This window comes from Empidonax traillii, unplaced genomic scaffold, assembly GCF_003031625.1.
Source record: "Empidonax traillii isolate 1590-97213 ecotype Southwest subspecies unplaced genomic scaffold, ASM303162v1 scaffold13:size3042203, whole genome shotgun sequence".
In the NCBI taxonomy this organism is placed as follows: Eukaryota; Metazoa; Chordata; class Aves; order Passeriformes; family Tyrannidae; genus Empidonax; species Empidonax traillii.
The window spans coordinates 28,201-40,739 of NW_020955206.1; the positions used below are offsets into that span (position 1 = coordinate 28,201).

The following is a 12,539-nucleotide window of genomic DNA, read 5'->3' on the forward strand; positions in this document are numbered from 1 at the left end:
AAAAAAAAAAAAAAAAAAAAAAAAAAAAAAAAAAAAAAAAAAAAAGCAGCTTAAACATCTCCATTGGAGCCAAACCCAGATGTTTTTCTCCCTTATTAAAATATGGACTAAAAATACCACAACTTTACAGTTCTTGAATTGTTGGAAATGGTTTGCAGATGAAGTCATCAGGCTCTTTTTGTTGTTATCCATCTATCCCTGTTCTTTCTGGGAACTCTCTCAGGGTATTATGGACTCCAGAGATGACCTGGAGAAGGGAACAAATCAAGGGCTATTTTTTTCTTGGTGTAAGTGCTGATTTTTCAATCCACAAATGAGTTGGAATTTGCTATATTAAGTTGAGCTCTGTGACAACACGCTCCTGTAAAAGTGAGAAGAAAGAGAGGAAAATGGAAAAAAATGATTCAAAATGCAGATTCTCCCTGGAAGTGGAGAAATAGGGATCATCTCCTTTATTATTTTAAGAGGAGCTTTGCTGGTGATGGCAGCACCATAAAGGGAGAGATTTTCATGAAGCTTTGGTGGGAACCTGTTTTCTTATGGATTTTTATGAAGGGCTCTTTGCAAATGTGTTTCTGTTGATTTATTTTTCCAGGTCAGCCATCAGCTGGGCAATGTGATGGATCTGTTCACCACCAGCCTCTCCCTGGCGGGTCTCCAGCCTCCCAGTGACAGACAGATTGATGGCATCGACCTTTTACCTGTCATGTTGCAGGGCAAACTAATTGACAGGTTAGTCCTGAGCCCAGAGCTCCCTGCCTTGCATCCCAGCTGAAGGGATGCCAAATTGGAGGTTATTTTTTAAAACAAGCTCACAGATATCTTCTATAAACTGAATTGATGCATCTTTGCCCCCCCCCCCCCCTCAGTGAGATGGGGCAGCACCAGAGCTTCACACTGTGCTAATTCTCCGCTGAGGTGGGATTTCCTGACATGTGGCATGTTGCCATACACTGGAGTCTGGGGACAGATGAAAATGTCACAGGGTTAGCAGGGATCCTTGGAACAACATATGGCAGGAGGGGAGATAAAAGCCTTAGAACTGTAGCCTGGGTAGGGGAGAATACATTATTTATTACTCAAAAAGCATCCCAGAGTGTGCTGGGTCCTTGTAGCCCCTGCTTGGGAGAGGTGGAGGTAAAGGCTGTGCTGCTGTGGGTGAGCTTCCAGGGTTCTGCTTCTGTGGATGCTTCTGAAGGGATAGATTTGGGTTAAAGACCTGGAATCTTTATGGTGCTGTCAGCTGTTGGGTACAGGCACTGAGGTCTGGCAGCAAATATCCCTGCAACAAATGTCTTATTGGAAGAGTCAGGGGGCAAAAGAGGTCTTTTGTATTTGTGATTTTGATGAGGAATTTGGCAGCCTGAGAAATCCTGAATACAAACATACATTTTATGAGATAGCAAGGAAACATATGCATGGAAGGCATCTTTGGGCTCTTTTCCTTGTTGGATTTGAGCCTTTGTGCTGTAAAATTGCTTTTTGTGCCTGTTAACAAGGGGCATGCCTTCAGTGTTACTTGAGAGCTGCCATGAGCCTTGCAGGTTCCTCCTTGTGCCATCTTCCAGAAGTTTGTAAAACTTCCTTGTTGTTTTAAAAGGGAATTTCATTGCAGTCACCAATCCCTTGGTGCTCTTTGTGTTACAGTACACTCAAAGCACATCACAGCTTTTTTTTCTTTTTTTTTTTCTTTCCCCCTAGACCTGACCGAGTCACACTTTACACAGCCCCCAAAAAACTTTCCAGGAGAGGCAGTTGTGGTGTTCTTTCAGGCTTAAAAAGGAAAAAATGAACAGGGGAAAAAAAAGAAAACATTACTAGCAGAACATCGAGTACAAGCTGGAATCCTCTTTCAAAAAGGAAAATGTATTTTTTAAAAAAAGGAAAAGCCTAAACCCCTCAGTCAAAGGGGCACATAATAACTGTCCAAATAGTGAGAGTTTATGGCAAGGAAAAGACGCTGGAGTACTTTGTGGCATTTTTTGGGGGGAGGGGGGGGAGGGTGCTGGTGGCACTGGTTTGGATCAGGTGCTGCATTTGGCAGATCTCTCCCTGCCTTTATTTCACCTTTCAGGTATGTTTAGGATCGGGAATGGGCTCTGCTGGCAACACCTTTCCCTTCTTCCTGGTGACACCTTGTTGTTTCCCCTTTGTTCCTGGTGATAGAGTTGTTTCCCCTTTGTTTCAGGTGGCATTTCCTGGTGCCAAAGGTTCATTTTTTGTGCAAGAACCCACAGTGAGGCTGTGATTTTAAAATAAGAGATCTAAGGCCACCCCTGTCATTCAGACACGGATATTTAAATTTCACCTTGCATTTAGGGATAGTTTTTTCAAGGTAGCATCATCAGAGTGAGTATTTTTTGCTGAGTGATACCTTAGAAGGAAAGAAAAGATGTTTGTACCCCCTGACAGTGACAAACAGCTTCACCATCATGTCCAAAACAACTGGAGAGAAGAGCTGCTCAAATCTGGTGTCCTTGTATGATGAGCTGCACCAACAAATCAACCCTCTCTGCTGCACATTTCAGTAAAATTCTGTGCTGTTTCCTCAAAAATAAAACAATTGTGTGTTGTTGGGGAAACCAAGAGGAATGTTTTTGGGATGCTCAGGGAAGTGCACAGGTGCACTGAATGAGATGCATTTCCCAGATGTATTTTTAATTAGTGAAACCTCTGGGAAAAAAAATGCAGTTTTAGCAGTATGTTTACATGCTGCAAAGTGAGGTTGGGGGTGGGGGGGAAATGGATGGGAGTTAAAAATACAGCATGTCTGGCTGCCAGGTTTTTCCATATGGAGTTTTTCTGAGATGTCATCCAGAACACATCAGCATCTGGTGTCCTCCTGGCCACCCTGCCTGGGTGACACTGACAGCTTGATGGCATAGCTGTGGAGTTCACTTGGTGCTGCTGGGAAGAGGAGACTGAACATCTCAGAGCCTTTGAATCCCAGTTTCTCCCTCTCACACACAGCGCTTGTGAGCCATTTGATGTTTAAACCGACACGCTCTGTAGGAAATACCAGGGGCTGATAGTTCAAGGATTAACAATCACTGGCAGCCAAGCTGGATAATGTTTCATTCTTGCACTGTGTGAGCTCTCAACTTGATGAACACTTTAAGAAATGTTAATTGAAAACCTTGCAGAGGAGACTATTAGGAGGCAGCCTGTTCCTGCCTGATATCCACGTCGGAAGTCAGACTCCATTAAGGTGTTTGTCTCCCTTATCAGCCCGGTGTGGTGGTGTTTCTCATGCAGCTCTGCTCTCTTTCCCAGGCCCATATTCTATTATCGTGGCAACGAGATGATGGCGGTGAGAGTTGGGCTTTACAAAGCTCACTACTGGACCTGGAGCAACTCCTGGGAGGAGTATGGCAAGGTAACAGCACATGGACCTGCTCCCAGGTGTCACTGGTGCTCCTGGGGGCAAGCAACCCTTTAAACAGTTTTAATTTGGGAATATCACCAATTCATTTTCTTAAGAGCTACCAGATCTGCTGTGAAGGTTTAAATTGGATGTTAGGAATTATTTCTTCCCTAAAGGGTTGTCCAGCCCTGGCACAGGGAGTGCCCATCCCTGGAGGGATTTAAAAACCATGTGGATGGGGCACATGGGGATGTGTTCAGTGGTGGTCTTGGCAGTGCTGAGAAGTGATTTGACTGTATGATCTTAAAGAGCTTATCCTAAATAATTCTGTGATCCTATGAAAATCTAAGGAGACAGGTGTCACACAGCCCTCTCCTGAAATCAGGGACAAGGAAAGGAAAACGGGCAAATTCCAAGTTGTTCTGAAGGTGCTCCCTTTAATGCTAACTTAATCCCCCTTAATATTAAACTTCTTCCCCTGCTGAATTCTGTGTTTTCAGGTGTCCCCTTGCAGTTGGACTCGCTGATCCCTCTGAGTCCCTTCAGCTCAGGATATTCTGTGATTCTGTGAAAGTCTGGAGGCCAATACCCCACTGATCCCATATCTTACAGTTCCTAGGACAAAACACCTGGTGCCTTGAACTATTTAAATGGAACAGGGATGATGGGTTTGCTGGGTTTGTGATGTTTTTTCCTTGAAAGGTGAAGGGAAAGGCACAGTAGAAAGAGCAGTAAAATCCATGTGGTAAATCTACTATCAGCACTTTTGCAAGCCCCCATCACGCAGTGCATTACATTTTATTAATTTTATTTATTTCCTGGCTGATCTTCTCACAATTAGATGTTAAGCACTATTATTTCTCTTTCTTTTTATATCTTTCTTGCCTCAGACTTGGGTACTAAACTCTGGGGCATTTGCTGAGTGGCAGGTTCACACGTGTGCCTTGCTGATTATACTTTTAGACATGAACTCAGTGCATTAGGACACAGCTCTCAGCAAAATCCTGACAGCAGGCTGGGGCTGGGGAGGGATTGTTTGCATGATTTATTTTTTTTATGCCTCTTTTTTTGAACTTATGGTAGGTCCTCAAGGCATCACAGGTGCAGAACTAAGTGCTGATGACATTTGTGGATATAAAAGTGCACAGATTCTTTCGCTGGGATGTCCTGGGGGTAGAGGGAAACGTCAGCTCCAAGGGAGTCATTTACATTTAGGGCTGTAAATATGTGTGTTTGTCTTCCTGAAGGCTGTAATGCTCCAGGAGTCAAAGTTTGCTTTACAGGGAGGAAAGGAAAGTTGGCTCTAGAAATGTATTTTACACTCTGTCTCAATGCTAATTCCACACAGGTAAAATGAGATAATTTATTTGTCTAGTATATGAGTAAAACCCATATATCTCATGTGGAGGATTTTCCCTGTGTGGGAGACACTGGGAGATTGTATATCCATGTGTTTGGGTGTAGGGATGGGCTCATGCTTTTCCCATGTGCATGGAAAATTCCCACATGAATTATTGCTCTCCATGGTGATAAAAGCACATACCCACACTTACATACCCAGTTGGGGAATAAATAAACCCCTGCATTGATCTTAACTTATTTTTGCATGTCTGTGTGGAGCAGTGATAATGGGGACCAGTTACTCCTTCCAGAGGCTCTCCCACTGTGAGCAATGGCAATTGTGCAATTAAGGAATATTTATTTCTTTCCAAGTCTTTGTTTAACTACTGTCTGATAAAAGTCAGTAATTATCCCCTACATCAGAGAGACCATTACAAATTCACTCTGTTTCCTGCAGCTTGGATCACATGTGCTGGATATGGGGAAAATTGGAGCACATTAGTGGCCAGACCAGCCATTAACAACATGCAGAGGAAGCTCAGGCTGAAATTTGTTCCAATTCTCCTCGTGTCCTCAAGCCATTAATTACAAGCCTTGCAAGTTTAAAAATAGAAATAAATCAGAATGCAGACCAGTTCTGAGCCCTCTTGGAGGAGTTTCTAAGCTCACCTTGTGATACAGTTGCCTCTTTCAGTGACTTCCCAGCTGTGTTAATATTGGACTCCAGAATCAAAAAAGCCAGTTTGTTTGTTAATTTAATTTGAAAAACATACTTAAATCTATGCACATCCGTGGCATTTGGAATTCTGACTGTTTGATAAGTTTGATTTGCCATCCCAGCAGAACTTCAGCTAATGAGGCCTTGTTAATTGTATGATCTTTAGAGGCCCTTCCTCATTGTGAATCCAGTGTGATACTGTATTAAACTTCCAGATATAAAACTCTCTGTGTCTGAAGGCCCACACTCAGACCTGGAATATTTGGTTGGCATGTCATCCTTTGGAAAGAGTTGGCCAGATGTAGCAGAACAGCTGCCTGCCCATTTTTTAAGAGGTTTGTTTTATGGGTAGTTGAATATCTCATTATTTTGACAGATACAAGGCCCAGTTTAGCCAAGCCTCCATTCACTTTCAGAATTCCCTTGGTAACTGACAGTGTGGGAAATCATCAATACAGAAAACTTGCCCTAGTTTTAATCCACCCTCGGTGCATTTTTGTTTGATTTTCAGATGAGATGATTCCATTAAAGCAGCTAAACCCACATTTTCATGTTCATATGGGAAAATGGGAAACTGATGCCTGTTCTGGGTCTGTCTAAGATGACCAGGATGAACAAGGAAGGATGTGGCCAACTTTGGCCCCTCACCTGGAAAGCTGGGTTTGAGTGGGGTTAAGTTAGTTCAGCAATAAAGAATGTACACACAAATAAAAATGCACCAGGGAGACACAACTTGCAGAAAGCAAAGCCTAGGAAAGCAGAACAGGGATCTGAAGGCTTCTCTCCATATGGCACTTGGAATATTTACTCTGGAAACATCCCATGTAAGCAGTACACAGGTTTACAGTCATCCCAAAGTCCCCTGACAGTAACATGCCCTTACTGGTCTGCATCCTCTGCCTTATGGCCTGGGATTAGAACTTGTCATCTGACACAGAGATGAATTGTGCTCTTCTGTTCTTCCCGTTTTTTGCTTGTTTATTTTTTAACCCCCAAGCAATTTTTTTTTCCTAGTCTGACTCCTGTCATAAAGTCTTGTAGTCTCGCTCAGTGCTGGAGGATACCTTGATGCTCTCTTCTGCTGGATTAACTGGATTTTTTGATTCTTAGAGGGGTGGTCTCTTGAAAGCATAGAGGGAAGGCTCACTCAGCAGAAGCAAATGGGAATAAGCACTTCATGGGACATTTTCCCTGTGGATTGCACAGGATGCTTATTTAGAGCTGTTTACCTGGCTTCCATTTATATAGGGGGCTCATGTTTACATAATTTGACATCTCTGACATTCAAGAGGTGATAAATGGGACAGAGAGAGATGAAAGGAAACCTGACTTGAAAAATGTGTTTGTATTTTTAAATAGTTCGGTAGAGGGAGAAAGATCTCCTTCCTGCACAGGGCTGTTGCTCTGACTGGTGCATATAAAGCTTTTCCATTGTTTTCTACCTTTCTTAAAGCAAAAATCAGCAGTGATAAAAATAGCAGAAGGGAGAACTAAGGATAAACCTGGGGACATCCCTCCACAGGACTTTTACTGAAAATCACCTGTAAAATGCTGTTCTTGTTTAGAAGGAGGGGTCTGCAAGGGGCAAAACTGGGTATTCTCTATAGATTTATCTGAGTTGGTAGCCAGTCCTCAGGAATTTCCCAATTTCATGCTGTGTAGGGGAGGCAAGAGTAGGAGCTGCAGGAGAGGAAATTTCCTTTTCTCTGTCTGCCACCAGGAGTATCCAGCACAGAACAGTCCTTGTGCCCTCCAAGAGCACTGATGAAAGAAGGGAAAAAATAATTCAGAAAAACATATGGAAAAGGGCCTTTTGTTGTTGGAGAGTAGCTGATAACATCAACCTTTCTCCTATCAGCTTGTTAGGAGTGTTCACTGAGTTTCCAGAGCGCTGCTGTGACTTTAAAGGATGGCTGTAGGCGCCTGCCAGCAGCTCCTATTGTTTTAATGCAAAATGCCAAAGGGGTTATTCCAGTCAGGCTGTCTGATTGCCCTTCTCCTCCACGTGAAGGGATCGATAAAGCCTTTTCTGCACAGGGGATGTGAAGTCAAGTAGAACCTCACAAATAATGACATTTCATTGTGGTCCTCTGAGCATATGAACCAGCCATCGATCGGGAGGCTTGTGAGCTGCCCATCTTCGGGGGTCTGCCCATCTTCTGGGGGCTCTTCCAGCCACTTAACACATTAGAGGCAATTCTTGTTCCACAGGGTTGAAGCTCGGCAGTCACACTTTGAGACGTCTGCTCATCACGAGCTCCACTTTAGGAGGATTTCGCTGGGAATCACCCAGGAAGGGAGAGCACCATTTACAGGTGCCGTGGCAAACAGCAACAAACAACATTCCCAGCTTTAATTAACAGCTGTGCTTTTCTCCTTCCAATATTAACACGGTTTTGCTGCTCTGGGTTTCGCGTGGTGGAAGGAGGAGACATGAGCAGGAGACAGATCCCAGATTTGTGCAGCACTATCCAAATCCACGGCCGCCTGTCAAGTCAGAACGATCTGGGCTGGAGCCAGGGTGAGGAATTGCCAGAGGGCTCACGTTAACACAAGTGGTGATTCCATCTCTTGGCCCAGAGCCCAAACTGGCAACTGGCTGTGTTTGTCTCATGTCTATATTGACACAGCATCTGTGGTCCATTTGCTCTGGAAATTAGAGCATAAGCTGTGCAACCAAGGGCTGCAGCGTCTTAGGAACAGGGAGACAGTCCGGGTTACTTGATTGCTGGGAAGGACAGGAAGATGTGCTCTCTGGGAGGTTCATGTTATGGGGAGGGAATGTTATGTTTTAATAATAATAATAATGACTGTTGGAATTTCTCCTACAGCAAACAGTTTTAAACAGTGGTGCAAAATACTGTATTAGAGCTGGTACAGAGATGAGCTATTTCTGGTGCCATTTGATGCTCTTTTATGGGCTCCCTTAGAAAGCAGGAGATGTTCTAGACAGGGTCTTCTGGTTTGGTTTTCATGCTTTTGTGATCGAGGGGAAAAGCTCTAAGAGTTTACCTGAACACAAGCAGTGATCTTTCCACTGTGTTTGATCAGCAGTACCTGTGGACATGGAACTTACATAATCACTGAGGTTGGAAAAGCCCTCCCAGACCATCAAGTCCAACCCGTGACTGATCCCCACCTTGTCACCCAGACCAGAGCAGTGAGTGCCATGTCCAGTCATTCCTTGGACACCTCCAGGGATGGGGACTCCATCTATTACCTTGGAGAGTGAGCAGGATAAAATATTAGGAATGTGCTTTAAGTGGCTCTTGATCCCTGCATATTGTTATTAACAGTAATAAACTAATAAATAGCTTTAAGGCAATGACAGGGGATGAAGGGATAACAGATCAAGCTTGTGTTATCCTGGTGGAACATAAAAATAACAATCCATTTTATTCGCAGAGATAAACTTGAAATGCCTTAGAAATTTAAAGAGTGGTTTCAGCCAATGTCATAAAATGGTAGTTTTATTTATTTATTTATTTATTTATTTTGACTTTCCAAAATAGGCTGCTTTTGAAGAGGGCGTTGATTGCTTAAATTAGAACAGACAGCTTTTGGCTGGTGCCATCAGGCAAATTGTCCCAGCACTTTCTTTCCTGGGAATCTCTGGGACTGTAGCCGGGGCTGTGTTCTGGAGTCCGGGCTACAAGGAATTTATAGGAAACAAAAGCTAAAATGTAAACAGAGCAATGTCTAAACAAATACCCAAGAGGCTGAAATCTTCTTTCAAACTGAAGCATTTGCAGCCGAGGAGCACTGTACCAATTAGCAGGCTGTTAATTAAATTGCTTGTTTGATTTGCATCCAAATTATAATTTGGATGTTATGGAGGCTTTGATACCTTTTTATTAACTGGTCCTTTTGTGGGAAAAAAACCCACAAAAATCTATTTTCCCTGTGTGTTCCAGAGGCCTGTGGCATCACAGGGTGGAAAGGTCAATCAGTTTTGTATCCATTTAAAGTCCATTATTGGTAGGGCCACTCCAACCTATCAAGCAACTCCCTTATTTTTCCAGTCAGTGATTCAGGAATCTATAGCTCTGTGCAGATAAATGGGATTTCATGGGCTTCTAAACTTCTTGCTTTATTGAAAAGCAGAATATTAACTGCTCCACTGACCAGCTGTCCATTAAAAACATGGGATATTTTTAGAAAATTGTTTGCCAATCAAATCCTACCAACATCTGTAGAGAGCCTTTTCAGTTTGTTTTATAAGCAAATGCTACAGCTGCTTTCCCACTTCCATTGAAATATTCCCATTTACCTTCTCTCCATGTCTCTGTCCATGTCTTGGGGTATTTTGGGATTGTAAGGAGCGCAGTGTGGGAGCTGGAATTGTAAAGCCCAGCTTTAACAAGTCCATTTGGGGCCAGTCCTTGCTGGGCTGGAGGGGCCCTGCTTTATTGGCTGCTCAGGGAAATTAATGCTTTTGCATTTTTGGCTATTCCCAGGGTTTAAATGGGTTCTGGAGGCTGCAGGCCAGGGATTAGGGAGCTCACAACTGGCTAATAATGGGCTGGGCTTGGGGAGCAGGAGCCTGGCAAGGCTGGAAGGGCAGATGGAGGGAGCTGGAAACTCTGTCCCTCGGTGCCCAGTGAGCACTTAACCCCTTACTGCTCCCAGTTGCTCTCCCAGGGCGATCCCCAGTATCTGAGCCCTGCTGACCCCACAGATTGTTAGTGGCAGGAACGTCTCCAGGCTTCCTATAGCCCTGCCAACCCCACTGTCATGCCTGGGTGAGTGCCTCAATACCAGCTTGCTATGAACCAGATAAAGACCAAACCCATTTTTTTAAAATTAACAAGATTTACTTAATTCCTTAGAAAAACGGATCCTTCAGGTGCTGGCAAGGGAGTTTTCAGGGCCTGTTGCCTCTCAGGATGACTGGATATTCCTCCTGGGACTTTGGTTTTGATCAGAACTGCAAAGTGATCCAATCCTCTCTCAAATTCAAAGCCATAAGAACCAAAGAGAGAAGATGCTTTCCACATGCAGAATTTTTATGATTAAGTGGTTCCTCCTCTTTATCTTTTGTTCATTTTAATGAATATTTTACAGGGATTATATTTTTATAAGACAAGAATGTACGGGTGCTTCAGCTTTTATGTGAATACAACTCCACTTTGCACCTTATCTTACCCCACCAGCTCAGAATCTGTTTTGCAGACTGAAGTGGACTCCTGGATGTTGTAGGTATTTTGGAACAAGGTGCTGGAGGAAGTGTTGTCACTGAAATCAATTTTGTTCCCTCTCCTGTGTCAGCCTTGATGACCTCTCTCCCTTTTCCTGCAGGGCACTGATTTCTGTCCTGGGCAGAGTGTCTCTGGAGTGACAACACACACACAGGAGGAACACACTTACCTGCCACTGCTGTTCCACCTGGGAAGGGACCCTGGGGAGAAGTTCCCATTAAGGTGAGCCAGTTAATGAGCTTGTGAAAACCCAGCACTGTCAGTGTATAAAATTCGTTTGCTTTGGTAGCTGGTTCTTGAAATGTGCTTAAGAACTGTCCCAGAAAGCCATTCTGGGAAATAATGGCATTCCTGCACACTTTTTCTCAGGAAAAAGGAACAAACCTTAGTTTTCAGGTGATCAGGTTAGATGGGTGTGCACGTGGACTTGTCATTCCGGTTGTTCTTGTTCCCTGTCCTACATCCCCTCAGGGAGGAGGAAAACACACATTTTTGGACAGGACAGGACTGATGCAGCACAGCTGTGGAATAAAGCAGTGGTGCTGCTGAGTGTGGGCCCTGGAGCTGTGATTCTCTGTGTATTTTGGGACTGGGGAAGAAACAACCAGGGATCTGTGGGACTGGAATCTCTGGAAGGCAGCTGTGGTAACCTTCCAATCTCCCAGCCCAGCTAAAGGAACTTCTCCAGAGGCTGTTTAACAGGAAGACTTTCTGCCCAATCCTGTTCCATCCGTGGGCTCTCCTGGCTGTCTGAATCCATTTTCCTCTAAGCCTCCTATTGTAATATTTATCTCCAGCACACACCATGCCCTGAGAGATTTCTGGAAGGATTTATGGAGTCCTCAGCCAGCACAGCACAAAGAAACCTGCCACCTCCGAAAAGGCTCCCGAAGTGTTCCCACCTCCCTCCTTCTGAGTTTTACCCTGCGGCAAAACCAGCTGCAAATGGGGACACGCAGCCTCATCCCTCACCAGTGGCTCTGACTGGGAGAGTGTGGGAATAGATAAAGAGAAAACTGCTGCTGCTGTGACTGCCTGCCCAGAAACGGGCTTGTGCAGCAGCTTGGACAGAGGGAGATGTTTTCTGAGCTGACAGGGCTGCAATTACTCAACTGTTTTAAATAATTGAGTGGACACGCTCGCTCCATTCCTTTCAAAGGATCTGAGCCTGTGCTGCCCACTAAGTGTTTTCACCAGAGAGAGAAGGGGGGGGAAATATTTCCACTTCTCTCTCACTTAACAGAGCACTTCAGGGGTGCATCAGGCAGTGGATAAAGCTCTTTGGGAGCCCAACATTAGCATTGCTTTCCACTGCATTCCAGCACTAATGAATAAAGCAAATCTGCAGCTCCTGGGTTGTAAATACAGCTCAGTGAAAGGACACTGGGTTGGGATTCCAGATGAGACCATGGCCTGGGCAGTTTGACAACTATTTTGTTTCACGGGGCATGGAATGAGAGGACAAGGGGGAATGGTTCCCACTGCCAGAGGGCAGGGTTAGTTGGGCTGTTGGGAAGAAAGCTTCCCTGTGAGGGTAGTGGGGCCCTGGCACAGGTTGCCCAAAGAAGCTGTGGCTGCCCCATCCCTGGAAGTGTCCGAGGCAAGTTTGGACAGGGCTTGGAGCAACCTGGGACAGTGGAAGGTGTCTCTACCCATGGCAGGGAGTGGAACTGGATGGGGTTTGAGGTCCTTTCCAACTCAAACCATTTTATGATTCTATGATTTTATATTAGGAAAATGAGTGGATAGAAATGACCTATTTTTCCAAAAATCAAGTAAGTGGGTAGTACTGTCTGAACTGTACTTTGACTACTGTGTTTGTCACCTGTGTCACCTGCTCCAGGTGACCTTGCCCGCAGAGGGGGGTTGAACTGGGTGACCTCCAGAGGTCCCTTCCTACCTTAAATATTCTGTGGTT

General features: G+C 44.5%; 1 protein-coding gene across 2 annotated transcripts in view; it reads left to right on the plus strand.

The window, feature by feature from the left end:
* The window catches only part of GALNS (galactosamine (N-acetyl)-6-sulfatase), a 44,007-nt gene that overhangs the window by 17,612 nt on the left and 13,856 nt on the right, over positions 1–12,539 (plus strand). For both annotated transcript variants that reach the window (XM_027890139.1, XM_027890149.1), the window contains 3 exons: positions 596–732; positions 3,274–3,376; positions 10,722–10,843. In XM_027890139.1, the coding sequence (XP_027745940.1) occupies positions 596–732; positions 3,274–3,376; positions 10,722–10,843 (362 nt within the window). The remainder of the gene's footprint in view (positions 1–595; positions 733–3,273; positions 3,377–10,721; positions 10,844–12,539) is intronic.